General features: G+C 45.8%; 1 protein-coding gene across 8 annotated transcripts in view; it reads right to left on the bottom strand.

Annotated features, from left to right (window-relative positions):
• The window catches only part of ralgapa1 (Ral GTPase activating protein catalytic subunit alpha 1), a 298,072-nt gene that overhangs the window by 139,334 nt on the left and 138,604 nt on the right, over positions 1 to 20,134 (bottom strand). For 7 of the 8 annotated variants that reach the window (XM_070879109.1, XM_070879113.1, XM_070879112.1 and 4 more), the window contains 4 exons: positions 11,775 to 11,948; positions 10,949 to 11,101; positions 10,427 to 10,620; positions 1,736 to 1,834 (listed from right to left, as the gene is read on the bottom strand). In XM_070879109.1, the coding sequence (XP_070735210.1) occupies positions 1,736 to 1,834; positions 10,427 to 10,620; positions 10,949 to 11,101; positions 11,775 to 11,948 (620 nt within the window). The remainder of the gene's footprint in view (positions 1 to 1,735; positions 1,835 to 10,426; positions 10,621 to 10,948; positions 11,102 to 11,774; positions 11,949 to 20,134) is intronic. The other variant, XM_070879110.1, reaches the window with a different exon arrangement.

The raw sequence follows: 20,134 nt of genomic DNA, 5'->3' as shown, positions 1-20,134 counted from the left end.
GGATCAGTTCCTATGGAGTGGAGGGTAGCCAATGTAACCCCACTTTTTTTAAAAAGGAGGGAGAGAGAAAACAGGGAATTATAGACCGGTCAGCCTGACATCGGTAGTGGGTAAAATGATGGAATCAATTATTAAGGATGTCATAGCAGCGCATTTGGAAAGAGGTGACATGATAGGTTCAAGTCAGCATGGATTTGTGAAAGGGAAATCATGCTTGACAAATCTTCTGGAATTTTTTGAGGATGTTTCCAGTAAAGTGGACAAGGGAGAACCAGTTGATGTGGTGGATTTGGACTTTCAGAAGGCTTTCGACAAGGTCCCACACAAGAGATTAATGTGCAAAGTTAAAGCCCATGGGATTGGGGGTAGTGTGCTGACATGGATTGAGAACTGGTTGTCAGACAGGAAGCAAAGAGTAGGAGTAAATGGGTACTTTTCAGAATGGCAGGCAGTGACTAGTGGGGTACCGCAAGGTTCTGTGCTGGGGCCCCAGCTGTTTACATTGTACATTAATGATTTAGACGAGGGGATTAAATGTAGTATTTCCAAATTTGCGGATGACACTAAGTTGGGTGGCAGTGTGAGCTGCGAGGAGGATGCTATGAGGCTGCAGAATGACTTGGATAGGTTAGGTGAGTGGGCAAATGCATGGCAGATGAAGTATAATGTGGATAAATGTGAGGTTATCCACTTTGGTGGTAAAAACAGAGAGACAGACTATTATCTGAATGGTGACAGATTAGGAAAAGGGGAGGTGCAACGAGACCTGGGTGTCATGGTACATCAGTCATTGAAGGTTGGCATGCAGGTACAGCAGGCGGTTAAGAAAGCAAATGGCATGTTGGCCTTCATAGTGAGGGGATTTGAGTACAGGGGCAGGGAGATGTTACTACAGTTGTACAGGGCCTTGGTGAGGCCACACCTGGAGTATTGTGTACAGTTTTGGTCTCCTAACTTGAGGAAGGACATTCTTGCTATTGAGGGAGTGCAGCGAAGGTTCACCAGACTGATTCCCGGGATGGCGGGACTGACATATCAAGAAAGAGTGGATCAACTGGGCTTGTATTCACTGGAGTTCAGACGAATGAGAGGGGATCTCATAGAAATGTTTAAAATTCTGACGGGTTTAGACAGGGTAGATGCAGGAAGAATGTTCCCAATGTTGGGGAAGTCCAGAACCAGGGGTCACATTCTGAGGATAAGGGGTAAGCCATTTAGGACTGAGATGAGGAGAAACTTCTTCACCCAGAGAGTGGTGAACCTGTGGAATTCTCTACCACAGAAAGTTGTTGAGGCCAATTCAGTAAATATATTCAAAAAGGAGTTAGATGTAGTCCTTACTACTAGGGGGATCAAGGGGTATGGTGAGAAAGCAGGAATGGGGTACTGAAGTTGCATGTTCAGCCATGAACTCATTGAATGGCGGTGCAGGCTCAAAATGCCGAATGGCCTACTCCTACACCTATTTTGTATGTTTCTCTGTTTCTAAACTAGTTGCTCGAAAAAAATAGGAGCAACTCAGGCCGAAACTTGAGCCCAATATTTCATCTTAAAGATAGCACACAGCTTCTGACTTAGAGACAAGAGTACTACCACTAAGCCAAGGCCAACATTTAGTTAAAACACGGTGTGAAATTTCTGAATGCATTAAAGACTAATTTGGCACATGTATTTATTGCCCAAAAAAGTGTGAAAAATAGATCACTCATCTTTTAGAAACTAAATCTTAACTTACCTTAAAAAGCCAAGGAGTTAGAATTCTGAGAGGTGGTATCAAAACTGGAGGCGGCGGAGAGGTCTGATTGTCTATTGTAATTCCAAGATTATCTCTCACCTTTAAATAAACAAAATTAAGTTTTGACAAGAAATAGCTAAAATAAGACAACATTAACCACTTAGGAACATTTCAACATGCAAGGAGTTAAAGATGAATACTTCAGGTAAAAAATAAGAATAACATTTGGTCACTAAATGCATAAAGAAACTGGCTAAGTGCTAAATGTTTACAAACCAAACTATTTGAAATTTGTAAGAGTTTAACTTGTTGTGAAGTACTGATACAACTTAAACAATAAATGAAACAGCATAAAATTTACATCCACATATACTGCAATGCTGCACATGGAACAGAGGAATTGGTGGATGAGAAAAGACCACGGTTCATCTAGTTCGCCGTTTAGCAGCCTGGAAATCATATGATCCAATGCTAATGGAGTTGTTGACTAATTAAGGCAAGCAATCAATGCATCTGAAACAGACCCAGATAAGAGGTGAGGAAACCGCCAGTGGTGGAAAGCTTTGGAAGCCATTAGGTCCAAAGTCACCTGTTCCTCCCAAGCATGCTACACTTAGCATACGTCTGTCTAAAATTACTCATGTACTGTATCCCAAATTATTATTTTCTGAAAGAATTCTATCTAATTTGCATTGAATGAAACAATACGATCTGCTTCCATTGTCTCTTTGGGGAGCCTGTTCCATAGATTTATCACTCGCTCACTGAAATAATGTTTATGCAGATTAGTTTTGAATTTACCTTTCTACAAGCTCAGGCCGTGTCGTCTGGTTCTACTATTCTAGATGAATTATAGAATCATAGAAGTTTACAGCACAGAAGGAGGCGATTCAGCCCATTGTGTCCATGCCAGCCAAAAAAGAATTATCCAGCCTGATCCCATTTTCTACTCTTGGTCCATAGCCTTGTAGGTTACGGCGCTTCATGTGCATATCCAAGTACTTTTTTAAATGCGACGAGGGTTTCTATCTCTACTACACTTGCAGGTAGCGAGTTCCAAAACCCCACCACCCACTGGGGGAAAAAACCTTTTCTCAACTCCCCTCGAATCCTTCCACCAATTACTTTAAAAGGAGTCATCAATAATGTCATCTACGGCACCTACTCACCAGAATCTAATCATTGATGCTCAGTTCAGTTTCTGCCAGAACTCATCTCCAGAACTCATCATAGAACTCATTAATTTAGACATGGATTACAAGAATTAAATGCCAGAGGAGAGTTGAGAGCAGCTGTCCCAACATCAAGATGGCACTTAGCCAATTATGTTATTAGGAACCTAACAAAACAGATTAGTGAGAGCAATAGACAAAATCCTCTATTGTTTGTACTTGTACCAGGCACACAGAGGGAAATCATTGCAGCCCCAGAACATTGTTGCAAGAGTTCCTCAGAGCATTGCTCTCAGCCCAACCATCTTCAGTGACTTCATCTATTATTTGCTCTCTATCACAAGGTCAGGAGTGGGGCCATTCACTGACTATTTTATATTATTCTCCTCCATTCTGAAATCCTCCAATAATGAAGCGGCTTATACCACCCTACAGCAAGACTTGTACAACAACTAGGCTTGGCAGGAACAATTGTGCCCTGCAAGTGCCAAGCAATGACCATCTCCGATAAGAAAAAGCCTAACCATTTCCCCTGACCTTCAACTGCACCACCATCAACTCCCAATACATCACCACCTGTGATAAGTGGCTCACCTCTTGACCCCTGAATATCTCTCTGCATATCTACAAGGCTGAAATCAGGAATGTTAATACTTACACATGATTGGCACCTCGTCACCGATAGCAATATCTACCTCCTCCAGTACCGGTGCACTATGGCTGCAGTATATACTACCCACAGGATGCATTGCAGAAACTCATCAATCTAAGAGCTGATCGTGTGTCTGGACTGCAGTATGTGGGAGATTGTGGACAGCATGACTGTCCTGAGCAAACACGTCTGCAGGAGATGTCTCCATCTCAAATCTCTCTGGCTCAGAGTCATTGACCTGGAGTGCAAGTTGGAGACACTCCAACACATAAGGGAGGGGGAGAAATTTCTGAACAGTTTTATCCAGAATACAGTCACACCCCAGAGGAAAATACAGGTTCAGGAAAGGGAGGGTGTGATTGTTAGGGGGCCGGGTAGCAGGGATTTAGGAGAGGTTGAGAAGGAGGTCCCGAAGACACTGGTCCTGTCCAATCGGTACGATGTCCTCACTACCTGTGAGGACAAGGAGAAAGACTGCAGAGAGGTCAGCCACAATGCAGACCAAGGCACCGTGGCTCAGAAAGCTGTCCAACGGGGGGGGGGGGAGGAGGAGAGAAGAGCAGAATAGAAATGTGGTAATGATAGGGTACTCTACAATTACGGGGATAGATAGCATTCTCTGCAGCCAAGAACCAGAATCCCGAAGGGTGTGTTGCCTACCTATTGCCAGGGTAAGGGATATCCCTTAGAAAGAGAGGGGGCAAATCCAGCTGTTGTGGTCCATACCTTGGGTAGGAACAGGAAGGTGATCCTGCTGAAACAGTATCAGGAGTTTGGCCCTAAATTAAAAAGCAGGACCTCAAGATTAATAATCTCTGGATTGTTGCCCGAGCCATGTGCAAACTGGCATAGAAGCAGACAGATCAGGAGAATTAACACGTGGCTAAAGGGCTGGTGTGGGAAAGAAGGATTCCATTTCATGGGACACTGGCACCAGTTCTGGGACAGGAAGAAGCTGGGATGGGACCCATGTCCTCGAATAGAGGGTAAATAGGAAGGTGGCAAAGGCTTTAAACTAGTAAGATGGGGGGAGGGATCTACAAGAAATGTAACCAGCCTAAATATAAACAAAACAGGAAAAGGGAGCAGAGGAAAGAATAAAGTAAGGGAGGACATTGGTGGCAAGAGAATAAAGGGTTATAGAACAGGAGTCTAAAAAGGTGGTTAAACATAAAGCGAAAGGAAATCCTATTGAAAATGAGTTAAACTGTCTGTACAGCAATGCACACAGTGTCCATAATAAAACAGGAGGCAACTATGCGTTGCGAGGAACCAGACATAGTAGGGATTACTGAGACATGGCTACAGAAAAATCAACACTGGGAATTAAACATTGCAGGGTATAACATATTTAGAAAAGATAGAGGGGGGAAAAGGGGTGATGGGGTAGCTGTACTTATTAGAGATAACATAATGGTAGTAGAAAAAAGTGACACAGCTGCAGCTATCAGCAAAACAAAAATAGAATCCATATGGATAGAGATAGAAGATAATAAATGATCAATCACAATAGGTGCAGTCTACAGACCACCTAATAGTCGAAGGGCGGTGGAGGAAGAAATATGCAGACAGATTAGGGAAATGAATAAAAAACATAGAATAATCATCATGGGGGATTTCAACTATCCAGATATTAATTGGACAGACGAGGTAGGTAAAGGGGATAAGGGAACGGAGTTCCTACAATATGTACAGGACTCCTTTCGAACCCAATATGTAAAAAGGAGAATTCGCTATTACATCTGGTAATGGGGAATGAACCAGAGCAGAAGTAAAAATAGGGGAACATCTAGGCAATAATGACCTTAATATAATACGCTTTAAGATGATAATTGAGAAGGACATAAGTATGACGAAAATCAGAGTAATAGATTGGACTAAAGCTGATTTTGAGGGGCTGAGAATAGATCTTGGGAAAATATGGACTGGTTGGACCGAATGGCCTGTTTGTGTCATATATCCTATGTAATGCTATGTACCTTCAATAGCACCTCCTAGCCCTGGGACCTCTATCAGTCGGCAGAACAAAAGCAGCAAACATCGCTGAAACATCATCGCAAGTTACACACTATGTTGAGTTCGTCATACATCACGGGTCCTTCATTGTCGTTGGGTCAAAATCTTGGAATGTCCTACCTGATGGTAGCATCATCACCAATGTTTGCAGTATTTCAAGAAGATCCACTACTACATCCTCATGGCAACTAGAAATGGACAATAAATGTGGCCTTGCCAGGATCGTCCACAATCCAAGAATGAATAAAAAATAATTTTAACAGCAATATCAGTGTGGCTGACAACCCTTTTTAGGATATCACAGCTCACTAACAGAGAAAGGCTTAAAAAAAAAAGTGCTGTGAACATTGTTTGATTTTAATCGGATAAGCAAATTGCAGTCAACAGGCGCTTCAATTATGTCAGCAAGTTCAACCAACTACTCACTGTTATGATATGAAATGTATGACACTCCTGAATGAAAACCTGAACAAAGGCTCTCCTCATGGTTCAGTAAGTTTATATAGTGAATAACTTAGCCGTAGACACTGGACTTGACCACCAAGGTAGGTGACCTTGGCTGGAGTTACAGCTACAACTGGCCTCGGCTTCTCCGAGTTAAGGACGAGGAAAATAAAAAATGGCCCAAATCTTCTGATTGCTATCCCTGCTGGATGTGGATGAATGGATGTCAGGTGAACACAAGGATAACACATGAATAATAGGGACATGAACATTATACCAGAGGGTGTCGATGACATCATACCCCAACAAAAAGGTGTGGTGTCAAAGCTCTTACTTTAGGCAGAATGGAGTGCAAATTTCAAGAAAACCCAAACAATCATCCATTATGTCTCACAGCCCTCGTTTTGAGAGAAGCAACTTGCTACAAGTTGAAACTTGCGGCCTTAAGTGAATGGAAGACATCACTGCTATAAGAAAGGGTGAAAGATCAGCTTGTAACCATGGCATATTTCTCCGATCCATTAGAGGGAAACTAACAAGAATTCTGTGCCAACAATGTGCCGAAACTGCAATGCAAATTTATAACTCGGCAGGACCAAGAAGTGTTTCATCAATAAAAAGTCACGAATGCGTGCATGGTCTCTGTCGTCCGAACCAAGGCTGTTGACACAATGAGCTAAGCAGGTCTCAGGCAATTTCTAGTCGAGTTTGGTTCCATTGCCAAATTCACCACAATAGTATATCAGAGACGATGAGCAGAGTAATTGCCAATGACACGGTCTCTAATTTGTTTTTGAAAGATGCAAAGTGAAGCTGTGATGAGCATCCAGCCTATTCAAACCATTTTTACAGCCACATGCAAGGATGTCACCACTAACCTAGGCACCAAGTTTGCATTAAGGTTGGAAACAGACTGAACGCCCTTCTATCTAACAAAGATTAAAGTCTGAAAGGAACACTTTTTGCCGATCATTGCAGCCATATATAGCAAAATCTCCAAGTCATTATACCGGGTTGGGCCGAATGGCCTGTTTCTGTGCCGTATATCCTATGTAATAACACTTTGAAGCCTCAACCAAAAAGTAGACTTACAAGCTTGAACAAAATCAAGGTTTAGTACCAGCCAACATCTCACCAATTACACTCGGATATGGCAGTGAGAGTGATGATAGGTAGTTGAACCCAATACGACCTTTCACATACATGTGATGCACTTTTCACTAATGCAACAATTGACCAAAATGCATCACTTGGTGTCAAAAAGGTTAGCTTTGCTTTCATTAGACTGAGAAAGAGATATCTTATTTGATATCTGTCTGAAGATGAAGATAAAAGTTTACCATACAGCCGTGATTATTTCTGCAAAGATGCTACACGTGGGGAAATTTACTAGTTACAAAGATTTTGGCAATTTCATTTAATGCCGCCACATGATTCTGTGACAAGCCTGAATAACCAACAAGTACAGTCCATGGCAAATACCACAGTACAGAAACCATAACTAATTGGCAATATGGTCAGAATGGGCAATGACAGGCTGCCTAATTTTATAGTCAGCCCAAAGAAGGCAAATGCTCATGGTATGGCCAGCAATAGCACTGCAAGGATACCCTGAAAGGCAACCCCATCCCCTACTCAACTTTGGGGTCCTATTATAGTTTTTCATCCATAAATCAGTGTTATGCACTGCACATTGGGCCTGAAATTCTGGTCAGAGGCTTCTTTCGGACGAACGCCTCCGACTGGAGAATTTTTACAAAATTATCTGGTGGTCCCGGAGGTGCCTGTGATTCCGGTGGGGAGACCTTCTCTTCCCGTGCTTTGAAGTGCGCTCCCGTCCGAGATTCGAACGCAGAAGGTGCAGTCACGTGTGACTGCACAACCAATCAGGTACAGTATTCTCATTAATAGCAATGAGAATTCCGTATCTACGAGTTCTCATTGCTATTAATGAGAAAAAAAATCACACTAAACAACATAAAAAATAAAAAACACACCTCACATAATTAAAATTAATTGAAATTAAAGTTAATAAGGGTGATAGAAAAAAAATATTTTTCCGATTTAATAAAAAAGTTTTGTAATTAGGCTTTAAAATAAACTTCCCTTAGTAGGCAGGGTTTTTGACATTAAAATGTATTTTTAAATTTAATTTTGTATGTTTTAAAACTCTTACACTGGTAAAAGTAGGCTATGTGCAATTTTGCCCATGCGAATGTCCTTGCTGCCGAGATGCGTGTGATCTGTCAAGCCAGAACTTGACATGAGAACATAAAAAATAGGAGCAGGAGTAGGCCATACGCCCCTCGAGCCTGCTCCGCCATTTAATACGATCATAGCTGATCCGATCATGGACTCAGGTCCACTTCCCTGCCCTCTCCCCATAACCCCTTATTCAGTTAAGAAACCGTCTATCTCTGTCTTAAATTTATTCATTGACCTAGATTCCACAGTTCCCTGAGGCAGCGAATTCCACAGATTTACAGCCCTCCGAGAAAAGAAATTCCTCCTCATCTCAGTTTTAAATGGGCAGCTCCTTATTCTAAGATTACGTCCCCTAGTTCTAGACTCCCCTATCAGTGGAAACATCCTCTCTGCATCTACCTCATCAAGCCCCCTCATAATCTTATACATTTCGATACGATCACACCTCATTCTTCTGAATTCCAATGAGTAGAGACCCAACCTACAGGTCCCGCTGTACTGCAGCACATAGCAATTTTTCTCCATTTAAATAATAATTTGCTCTTGGATTTTTTTCTGCCAACTTGCATAACATCTCACTTTCCAACATTATACTCCATCTGCCAAATTTTTGCCCACTCACCTAGCCTGTCTATGTCCTTTTGCAGGTTTTTTGTGTCCTCTTCACACATTGCTGACGATACAAAGATGGGAGGAAAAGCAAACGGTCCATTCATCCAAGTCGTTAATAGATTGTAAATAGTTGGGGACCGAGCACTGATCCCTGCGGCACCCCACTAGTTACTGATTGCCAACCCGAGAATGAACCATTTATCCTGACTCTCTGTTTTCTGTTAGTTAGCCAATCCTCTAACAATGCTAATATATTACCCCCAACCCTGTGAACTTTTATCTTGTGCAGTAACCTTTTATGTGGCACCTTGTCAAATGCCTTCTGAAAGTCCAAATACACCACATCCACTGGTTCCCCTTTATCCACCCTGTTCATTACATCCTCAAAGAACTTCAGCAAATTTGTCAAACATGACTTCCCCTTCATAAATCCATGCTGACTCTTCTTGAATTATGCTTTTCCAAATGTCCTGCTACTGCTTCTTTAATAATGGACTCCCAACATTTTCCCAACCACAGATGTTAGGCTAACTCCTCTATAGTTTCCTGCTTTTTGTCTGCCTCCTTTTTTAAATAGGGGTGTTACATTTGCAGTTTTCCAATCTGCTGGGACCTCCCCAGAATCCAGGGAATTTTGGTAAATTACAACCAATGCATCCACTATCCCTGCCGCTACTTCTCTTAAGATCCTAGGATGCAAGCCATCGGGTCCAGGGGATTTATCTGCCTTTAGTCCCATTATCTAACTGAGTACCACCTCTGTCGTGATTGTGATTGTGTTAAGTTCCTCCCCACCTATAGTCCCTTGACTATCCACTGTTGGGATATTTTTAGTGTCCTCTACCGTAAAGACTGATACAAAATATTTGTTCAGAGTTTCTGCCATCTCCATGTTCCCCATCACTAATTCCCCGGTCTCGTCCTCTAAGGGACCAACAGTTACTTTAGCCACTCTTTTCCCTTTTATATACCTATAGAAACTCTTGCTATCTGTTTTTATATTTCGTACTAGTTTACTTTCATAGTCTATCTTTGCTTTCTTAATCATTTTTTTTTAGAAATTCTTTGCTGGCTTTTAAAAGCTTCCTAATCTTCTGTCCTCCCACCAGTTTTGGTCACTTTGTATGTCCTGGTTTTTAATTGGATACCATCCTTTATTTTTTTAGTTAGCCACGGATGGCTATCTTTTCTTTTACACCCTCTCCTCCTCACTGGAATATATTTTTCTTGAGAGTTATGAAATATCTCCTTAAATCAACCGTCCTACACTTTAATCTATTTTCTCAGTCTACTTTAGCCAACTCTGCCCTCATACCTTTGTAGTCTCCTTTATTTAAGCTTAATACGCTGGTTTGAGATCCAACTTTCTCGGCCTCCATCTGAATTTGAAATTCAACCATGCTATGGTTACTCGTTCCAAGGGGATCCTTTACTTTGACAGATCGGAAAAGCCGGTTTTCAGCGCATGCGCATTGCGCGCCGAAAAACAGCTTTTGCGATGCCTTCGTACACACTATTCTAGGTATGTGGAAAGTTGATTCCATCCTAGCACTGCTAAGAGTTACAAGCAAAATTAAGTTAACTGCTTACCTTGGCCAAATTCTGCCAGAGTTCGCACAAATAGTCAAAGACTTGTGCATGAATTTCAGGATCCTTAATGCAGTTGACATCTCCTAAAATGCCAAGCATTCGTCTCCACATTACTGTAGCAACATCTTCATGCCATCCTGTGAGACTCCCTCCTGCCATCACACTGCAATCTTCATTTGGAAACTCACTATTTTCTGCTCAATATAACATTTAAAGTTATTAACGGGCAATATGTACTTGAATTAAATTTAGAAAGTTTAAATTCAATCTCGAAACATGTTTAAAATAAAGATCAATAAAATCAAATCTTGAATTTCCTGAAAATATTACCGTACTGAAACTATAGTGTCACTAAGCAATAGGAATTATGTAAAGTTCTTGTACTTAGTAAAGAAACTTTTGTGTGATCAGTTTTATTGAGTGTCTTGAGTATCTTGCCACTCAAACAGCTCATACAAAAGATAGTTTTAGTGGTTCCCTTTGTGGGATCAAGCTTAAATGAATTAACTGTGCAAATAATACCCAAGTCATCTGGAGTCTGCAAGACTGAATGGTGTAGCTTTTCATCCAGCGGTAAATCTTTTTGCTCTATATGATCAGCATTCAAAGTAGATGGAGAAGGCGTCTGAGATCTTGAGCATGCGTTTGAATGGGTAGGAGAAGCACTCTCAGAGCCTGAAAATAAAAAAAAATGATAGTAACCGAGGAGAGTACAATAGGAGACAAAAACTGAAATTGAAACAAAGGAATAGATGACATACCAGCATTTGGTAATAACCCATAAAGCACAAAGAATATTCTCCATACAAAAAACGACATGAAATATTGGAATTACATAAATAAAAACTGTGCTGGACTACGGTTTGTGCATTTAAGCGAGAACAATAGTGAAAACAAAGGCAGGACAAGTTCTATTTTAAGGCTCTCATATTTTCAAGTATATTCACTGACAGAATTTTCTGGCACAAAACTCTCAATCCATTCTACTTTATTCTAAAGAAATGCAGTTTATAACGTTGCATTTATCACAAGGAAGAAACTATTCTTTTAACCTATTGCAGAAAACGGAATAAATTGTGCGCAAGTTCAATGGAAATAGTGCGCCAGTCCATCTTGGGCCATGTTAGCTTGTTTGATAAATACATGTCCCACTTAATTCCCAACAAAATATTCTTCAAAATGTATTGCATTTGGGATCTTACTTTGTACAAAAATGCAACTTGTCCAGCTTCCCAAAGTGCAAGAAACAGTGCTGGTATATTGTATTGAGAGCAATAAGGCAGAGGAATAGGACTGTGTTAATAAGTCAACAGCTGACTTTTACCTTTCCTCAGCAAGCACAACAAACCTGTGATTGTAACTGTGTCAGCAGAAGTGGTCTGCAGATTGAGGCTGCTAGTTTCAGAATCAATGTGCATAGCAGTTAAACTCGCCAATTCTTGCTCCTCAGCAGTTTGCCATGGTGGTCCTGGATCTGCTTCAGTGTACACGGTAGAAATGGTTTCACTGCCAAAGCTAAAGCCTATAACGGAACCAAAAAATGACGACTATTATGAACCCCCTTTTTAAGCAAAAATAAATCTTGGGGAAGCATGATTGAGGTGGTGTGCAAATCATTTAAAAAAGCAGCCAAAACTTAGAGATGCAAAAGTAGAAACTAAAAATGAATGCAAAAATATTTGCAAAATGTTAATTTTGCTTTTATACAACCAAAAATCATATACAAAAATAAACAAAACAGCTCAGTTGATATTTTGAACATACAGATGTTAATTTGGCCAGTCCAATCAGCATTCTCTTAAAAATGTTCAGCAATATGTTTTACCCAGTTCTTTACTTTCTTTTGTTTCCTTACTCCAGTCGACTGGAGGAGCAGGGTGTGGGATGAGAAGTAAATGAGGGGAGGTACATGAAGAATACGATTGTTCAAGCAGAAAGCTTTTAGAAAACCACTTGCACGCTGACACATAGGCAGTTTACCATGTCACTGAGAACAGCTCCATATGTTGAGCTTAAACAGAGAAGCAGATGCAAAACTCCTTGGATGGTGCATATCATTTTAAAATGAAGACCGAACAAAGGGAATAATTACCCTTTCTTTCTAATTAAGCTTTCAATGCATACCATACGAGTATACCAAAGTAATACCAATTCAGGGAAGGGGATGGGTGATGATAGTCCCTTGCAGAGCAGCCATAACACCAATTGTTGCCACAGATCTGACAAAAATATAATTGCATGCAGCAGTCAAATCTGGACATAATGCTATATGAAATCTAGTGTATTACTGCAGTCCCTCGAAATGAGGATGACTTGTTTCCACGCCAAAAAGGGATGAGTTCACAGGTGTTTCAATGAAGGATTTAATATTCCAGATCCCCGAACTACATCTTGAAGGGTGGAAGATGCCTGTGCGTGGATTTTTTTTTTTTTTTTTAAGGTGGGTTGGCCGTTGCACACCAGCCATCACACAGGATTGACAGAGCTAGGTCTTGGTCCAATGGCAAAGATTACCCAAGACGACTGGAGACCAGCTCTGCTGCACGGACCTAGTGCGCACACATATCGCAGTGTGGGCTGGCCCATGCCGCCCTGGGCCCTTGCTTCTTCTGGTCCCGAACTCACGCCTTTCCTGGGCCCGGATCACGTCCCTCGACAATCTCTCACTGCTCCTTTGCCCCGACCTCGCCGTTCCTGCTGTACCTGCCCACGCTCCAATTACCGACCTGGACCTTGATGACATCCCTCTTCGCTGTCGTCGCCCTCCTGCACCAGCTCGCGCTGTACCTTGCAGTGGTACGCTGCAAAGCTGTCTAGGGGCCATCGCTTGCCGCTCCTTTTATGGCTCCGACCTTACTCTATATAGCTTTGCAAATATCAATCAGAACTGGACAGAAGCGCTCTAGAAGCAGCACTGGAATAACCTTTAACCTATCCTTGCATAAAAAGCACAAGCCTCTATTTAATTATCCACGGTTCAAACACGAGCTTCGTTTGGATCGTAACAAACAAACTGATTGTCTCATACAAAGCAATTTTAGAAATCCAGACAAACAGTAAGCTGATGCTGTACGAGTTTTTAAGCAATGAAAATGATGTCTTACTTCAGATGGGTGTGGCAGTAGATAAAAGCAATAGACCGAACGGAACTTGGGAAATGTTTGGTAGGAACTTTGAGAGTTCTAAAAACCACCTAATCAGAATTCCAAATCAACAATAAGGCTGATCTACAGTAAGGGCTTGCAGTTTACAAATTCTACATGCTGAAACTAACGGCAACAATGTAGTTGCGGAATATCTCTCAAGCCATGGTTGGGAGATGGGAAATGGCTGAAACCACAAGAGGAACTATGATGAAAGCCTTTTAGCATAGGTCTGCTTTGTGTTGATCACAGGCCTAAGCAATGGGCCATTTTATGGTACTGATCTCAGAAGTCCCACATCGTTACTATATTTGGCTTGGTCAAATAGCCCATCAGGTGAATAAGAAACACTTAACTGGACCACTGCTGAAGTTTTTTTTTGCAATTTCCCATGAAGCTTGCAGTAATGTTTCCATCTAGGCGTCAAATATGCCATTCCTGGCAAAAGCATTTGCGGTTATTGCTGCTGTTATTCTAATGGAGTGGCACTAGATAAATCCATAACCATGCTGCAAAGCAAATGTCATAGACCTCAAAAAGTCCAAGGTGTAAACTGTTGCTATAACACAGCAGTCTGCATTTCAGCTTCGATGAGAAATTGTATTTGTCCAGTGGACCTTTCCACATCTTACTTAATTGGATCCTTGCAGCAATATTTGTAAAATTAAATGCAAACATAGTTCAGCTGGGCGTTCAGGATTCATATTGTGCAGTGAGTTTCCCATGCCATGAAAAAACCTGGAAAGCTACCCCTCCCAATCTTCAACTGAGTCACTATGAAATGGCTCTATTCACACCTTGATCTGTTTTGAGGACTGATCCTAATAACGCTCATCTGGCAGCACAGACACTCATGACCGCAACCCACAGGAAAGCGGGCAAAGCAAAGTGTGTGAAGGCTATTGGCAGTGATTTATGCAGGCTCTGCATAAAGCATTCTATGGATCAGAGTATATTCAGATTTTGAGCCATCCAATTGGTGGCTTCTGTAAAGCTGAAACTTTGTTCAAATATGCCATCCTTGTGGTGCTTATCATGGTGGTCTTCCTCCTCCCAGCAAAGGATTTCCATTCTGAGCTGCTTGTGCAGTAAGAGAGAAATTATCAGGTAAATTTTGTTTGAACAGCTCCTCGCTGGAGACAGATTGTAGCATGCCTCAAGCTTTATTCAAAATGGCTGCCTCAGGGCTGGGCATATGGTGTTTTTACGTCAATCCAATCTGACTAGATGGTCCTACATAATTTATCTTTACATTTTACTTCCCTTCAGTCACAATACATTGGATAAATACAGCTCTGTACCTTTCTTGTATTCTATGTCAAACTACTTTTCCAACTTACTTAGCGTGCTCTGTAGTCTTTGTGGAGTTTCATGGAGCAGCTTTTTCATAATAGTATTGAGGTTTATGATCAGTCTTCGCCACCAAATTTCTTGCGTACAACTACTGGCAGAATGTTTTACACGCAAACAATACAAGCTGCAATGTTTTCTCTCTATTTGGGTTTGGTTCTTTGACTTCCTTTGTTACCCAAAGCTTCATTTTTCTATCTCTATCATCACAAACTTTGCCACAAAGTGTAACTAGAACATTCCTTAGCAGATATATTAGTGAAATATTCTCTAAACTTACCCATTAATACCATAAGTTTCCATTTATAATCATCCTCACCATATGTAAACTCTTCATGTTTCCTCATCTATCACATAGTAAAGTACTGGCCTGCATTATGTTTGTTTTGTCTAAGTCTGCAACTGTTGGGTATATTTAAAGCGAGTTTCCATTTTCTCCACACTTCAAAATTTTCTTCTAATTTCTTTATGGTCTGGATGTTTAAATCTTCCATTTCCATCCTAGTTCTGACATTCTGTTAAAGTTTGTAGCCAATCTAATCAACAACTCTTTGGGGACCGTTTGCAGAATGTCTCAAACTTTATCAAAACATCTTTCAGGCCGAGCACCAACGTTCCCTCGAAGTTGCGCGGCTTTAAAGGCACCCAAAAAGAAAATTAGGGGGAACATTGCCGAGCACCCGGTTGTTTTATATCAACCCTATCTGACCACTAAATGGCACCATTCAACTTTAACATATCATTTGGACCCTTCTGGGTACATTGGCTGGGGTCGTCCAGCATGCATCCCCACCTTCAAGAGGGAACATGGCAATTATTCAATTTACTGGCATATAAATTGAGTTATTGAATATACTCAAATACAAAAGGGACAGGAAAAGACCCATCAGGCCATCCAGATATGATGCAATCACGTACATCACTGACCCCACCCCATTATCGTGCAATCCCACAAGAGAGACAAAAAGGGGAAATCACTCAACAATTTAGGGGGAAAAAAAAGAGAAATTCATTGACTCCCCAGGTAATCAAGAAAAGCTCCAGGAAACAATAGCCCATTACTCATCAACTTATTTTCTATAACTGGAAATGCTCTTTTCACTCAGTATCCATCTGCAGAAGTAGTATGTTCCAGAGGACAATGACTCTGTGAAAGTAAAACTTCTAACCTAACTCTGCCTAGGAATTTTCTATGCATGCCCTTTAATACAACCCTTTTCCATCTCAAATAAGCTATCCAACCAGACTGAATCCAAACCCTACGTGATTTTTAAAATCTCAATCTAATCTCCCCATAGCATTGGCAAACAGTTAACCTTTGGAGTCTATCCTGATAACTAAGAGCTCTAAGGCCACCCATCAGACTGGTACCTCATTTGCACCTTCTCAGAAGCCATCTACGGTTACCAGAATTGGACACAATACCCCCAGTGTGGGCACACGAAAGCTTTGCATTGACTAAGTAACGTGTTATTTATTTAGTACACAATAGGATTCTAGCAGTCCATCTTAAAACCACATTTGCTTTCCCTATAACCCACTTAACACTACTTGTGTTCGAGGCAATTCTGGTCACAATCTTCTTGTTGGGTAGCACTTACAAGTGAGGCACGGCATTGATTTTTTTTAAAGTATTTTGCATTAGGCTTATATTATACTATGCATTGGAGATCTCAGTTTCAAATAGTATAACCAAGCACTCCATGCAGGCTGGCTCAGGTTTCACCTCAATTTGCACTGGCCATTCCCAGGTATTAAGTGTTATCACTGAGTGCCTGGCAACCAATGACTGGGACTGGCCAGACACATTGGGCTCAAGTTTCAGCCCGAGTTGCTCCTATTGTTTTGGAGCAACTGGTTTAGAATGGAGCATCTTAGAAATTGCAATTCTCGGCATTTAGTTTGCTCCAATTCTAGTCAGTTAGAATAGTTTCATTTTAGAACAGATTTTTTTTTCCAAAAGGGGGTGTGTCCAGCCACTTACAACTGCTTTGCAAGTTTAGGCAGCGAAAACTTAAGATTTTTTTCGCTCAGAAAAAATCTTGCCTACATTTATAAATCAGGCGTAGGGAACGAAAGATGGGGGGAGGGAGGAGGGGAGTTTACAAACATTAAACATTTCATTTTTACAAATAACGAGCCATTATCAATAATAAATAAATCAATAAATCAACCAATGAATCAATAAAAAAATATAAATAAAAAAAAAAATCAATAAATAAAACATTATTTCTACTCACCTACTGCAGCACCGGAAGCCCTCCAACAGCGTGCTGGGATGGGGTCTCCACAAGTGTCTCTCTCTCTCTGTCAGTGTCTGTGTTTATGACAGCGAGGGGAGAGGAGGAGAGTGGGGAGGGAGGGAGAGGAGGAGAGTGGGGAGAGAGAGAGAGAGAGAGAGAGAGAGAGAGAGAGAGAGAGAGAGAGAGAGTGAGAGAGTGGGGCGAGAGAGGAGGGAGGGGGGCGAGAGAGGAGGGAGGGGGGCGAGAGAGGAGGGAGAGGGGCGAGAGAGGAGGGAGGGGGCGAGAGAGGAGGGCGAGAGAGGAGGGAGGGGGGCGAGAGAGGAGGGAGGGGGCGAGAGAGGAGGGAGGGGGGCGAGAGAGGAGGGAGGGGGGCGAGAGAGGAGGGAGGGGGGCGAGAGAGGAGGGAGGGGGGCGAGAGAGGAGGGAGGGGGGCGAGAGAGGAGGGAGGGGGGCGAGAGAGGAGGGAGGGGGGCGAGAGAGGAGGGAGGGGGCGAGAGAGGAGGGAGGGGGGCGAGAGAGGAGGGCGAGAGAGGAGGGAGGGGGGCGAGAGAGGAGGGCGAGAGAGGAGGGAGGGGGGCGAGAGAGGAGGGAGGGGGGCGAGAGAGGAGGGAGGGGGGCGAGAGAGGAGGAAGGGGGGCGAGAGAGGAGGGAGGGGGGCGAGAGAGGAGGGAGGGGGGCGAGAGAGGAGGGGAGGGGGGCGAGAGAGGAGGGAGGGGGGCGCGAGAGGAGGGAGGGGGGCGCGAGAGGAGGGAGGGGGGCGAGAGAGGAGGGAGGGGGGCGAGAGAGGAGGGAGGGGGGCGAGAGAGGAGGGAGGGGGGCGAGAGAGGAGGGAGGGGGGCGAGAGAGGAGGGAGGGGGGCGAGAGAGGAGGGAGGGGGGCGAGAGAGGAGGGGCGAGAGAGGAGGGAGGGGGGCGAGAGAGGAGGGAGGGGGGCGAGAGAGGAGGGAGGGGGGCGAGAGAGGAGGGCGAGAGAGGAGGGAGGGGGGCGAGAGAGGAGAGGGCGAGAGAGGAGGGAGGGGGGCGAGAGAGGAGGGAGGGGGGCGAGAGAGGAGGGAGGGGGGCGAGAGAGGAGGGAGGGGGGCGAGAGAGGAGGGAGGGGGGCGAGAGAGGAGGGAGGGGGGCGAGAGAGGAGGGAGGGGGGCGAGAGAGGAGGGAGGGGGGCGAGAGAGGAGGGAGGGGGGCGAGAGAGGAGGGAGGGGGGGCGAGAGAGGAGGGAGGGGGGCGAGAGAGGAGGGAGGGGGCGAGAGAGGAGGGAGGGGGGCGAGAGAGGAGGGAGGGGGGCGAGAGAGGAGGGAGGGGGCGAGAGAGGAGGGAGGGGGGCGAGAGAGGAGGGAGGGGGCGAGAGAGGAGGGAGGGGGCGAGAGAGGAGGGAGGGGGGCGAGAGAGGAGGGAGGGGGGCGAGAGAGGAGGGAGGGGGGCGAGAGAGGAGGGAGGGGGGCGAGAGAGAGGGAGGGGGGCGAGAGAGGAGGGAGGGGGGCGAGAGAGGAGGGAGGGGGGCGAGAGAGGAGGGAGGGGGGCGAGAGAGGAGGGAGGGGGGCGAGAGAGGAGGGAGGGGGGCGAGAGAGGAGGGAGGGGGGCGAGAGAGGAGGGAGGGGGGCGAGAGAGGGGCGAGAGAGGAGGGAGGGGGGCGAGAGAGGAGGGAGGGGGCGAGAGAGGAGGGAGGGGGGCGAGAGAGGAGGGAGGGGGGCGAGAGAGGAGGGGGCGAGAGAGGAGGGAGGGGGGCGAGAGAGGAGGGGAGGGGGCGAGAGAGGAGGGAGGGGGGCGAGAGAGGAGGGAGGGGGGCGAGAGAGGAGGGAGGGGGGCGAGAGAGGAGGGAGGGGGGCGAGAGAGGAGGGAGGGGGGCGAGAGAGGAGGGAGGGGGGCGAGAGAGGAGGGGAGGGGCGAGAGAGGAGGGAGGGGGCGAGAGAGGAGGGAGGGGGGCGAGAGAGGAGGGAGGGGGGCGAGAGAGGAGGGAGGGGGGCGAGAGAGGAGGGAGGGGGGCGAGAGAGGAGGGAGGGGGGGCGAGAGAGGAGGGAGGGGGGCGAGAGAGGAGGGAGGGGGGCGAGAGAAGAGGGAGGGGGCGAGAGAGGAGGGAGGGGGGCGAGAGAGGAGGGAGGGGGGCGAGAGAGGAGGGAGGGGGGCGAGAGAGGAGGGAGGGGGGCGAGAGAGGAGGGAGGGGGCGAGAGAGGAGGGAGGGGGGCGAGAGAGGAGGGAGGGGGGCGAGAGAGGAGGGAGGGGGGCGAGAGAGGAGGGAGGGGGGCGAGAGAGGAGGGAGGGGGGCGAGAGAGGAGGGCGAGAGAGGAGGGAGGGGGGCGAGAGAGGAGGGCGAGAGAGGAGGGAGGGGGGCGAGAGAGGAGGGAGGGGGGCGAGAGAGGAGGGGGGGGGCGAGAGAGGAGGGAGGGGGGCGAGAGAGGAGGGAGGGGGGCGAGAGAGGAGGGAGGGGGGCGAGAGAGGAGGGAGGGGGGCGAGAGAGGAGGGAGGGGGGCGAGAGAGGAGGGAGGGGGGCGAGAGAGGAGGGAGGGGGGCGAGAGAGGAGGGAGGGGGGCGATACATTCTAGAGAGGAGGGAGGGGGGCGAGAGAGGAGGAGGGAGGGAGGGGGGCGAGAGAGGAGGGAGGGGGGCGAGAGAGGAGGGAGGGGGGCGAGAGAGGAGGGCGAGAGAGGAGGGCGGGAGAGGAGGGAGGGGGGGCGAGAGAGGAGGGCGAGAGAGGAGGGAGGGGGGCGAGAGAGGAGGGAGGGGGGCGAGAGAGGAGGGAGGGGGGCGAGAGAGGAGGGAGGGGGGCGAGAGAGGAGGGAGGGGGGCGAGAGAGGAGGGAGGGGGGCGAGAGAGGAGGGAGGGGGCGAGAGAGGAGGGAGGGGGGCGAGAGAGGAGGGAGGGGGGCGAGAGAGGAGGGAGGGGGGCGAGAGAGGAGGGAGGGGGGCGAGAGAGGAGGGAGGGGGGCGAGAGAGGAGGGAGGGGGGCGAGAGAGGAGGGCGAGAGAGGAGGGCGGGGGGC

This window comes from Pristiophorus japonicus, chromosome 4 (assembly GCF_044704955.1).
Source record: "Pristiophorus japonicus isolate sPriJap1 chromosome 4, sPriJap1.hap1, whole genome shotgun sequence".
Taxonomy (NCBI): Eukaryota; Metazoa; Chordata; class Chondrichthyes; family Pristiophoridae; genus Pristiophorus; species Pristiophorus japonicus.
This window is presented reverse-complemented; position numbering and strand designations above follow the sequence as displayed.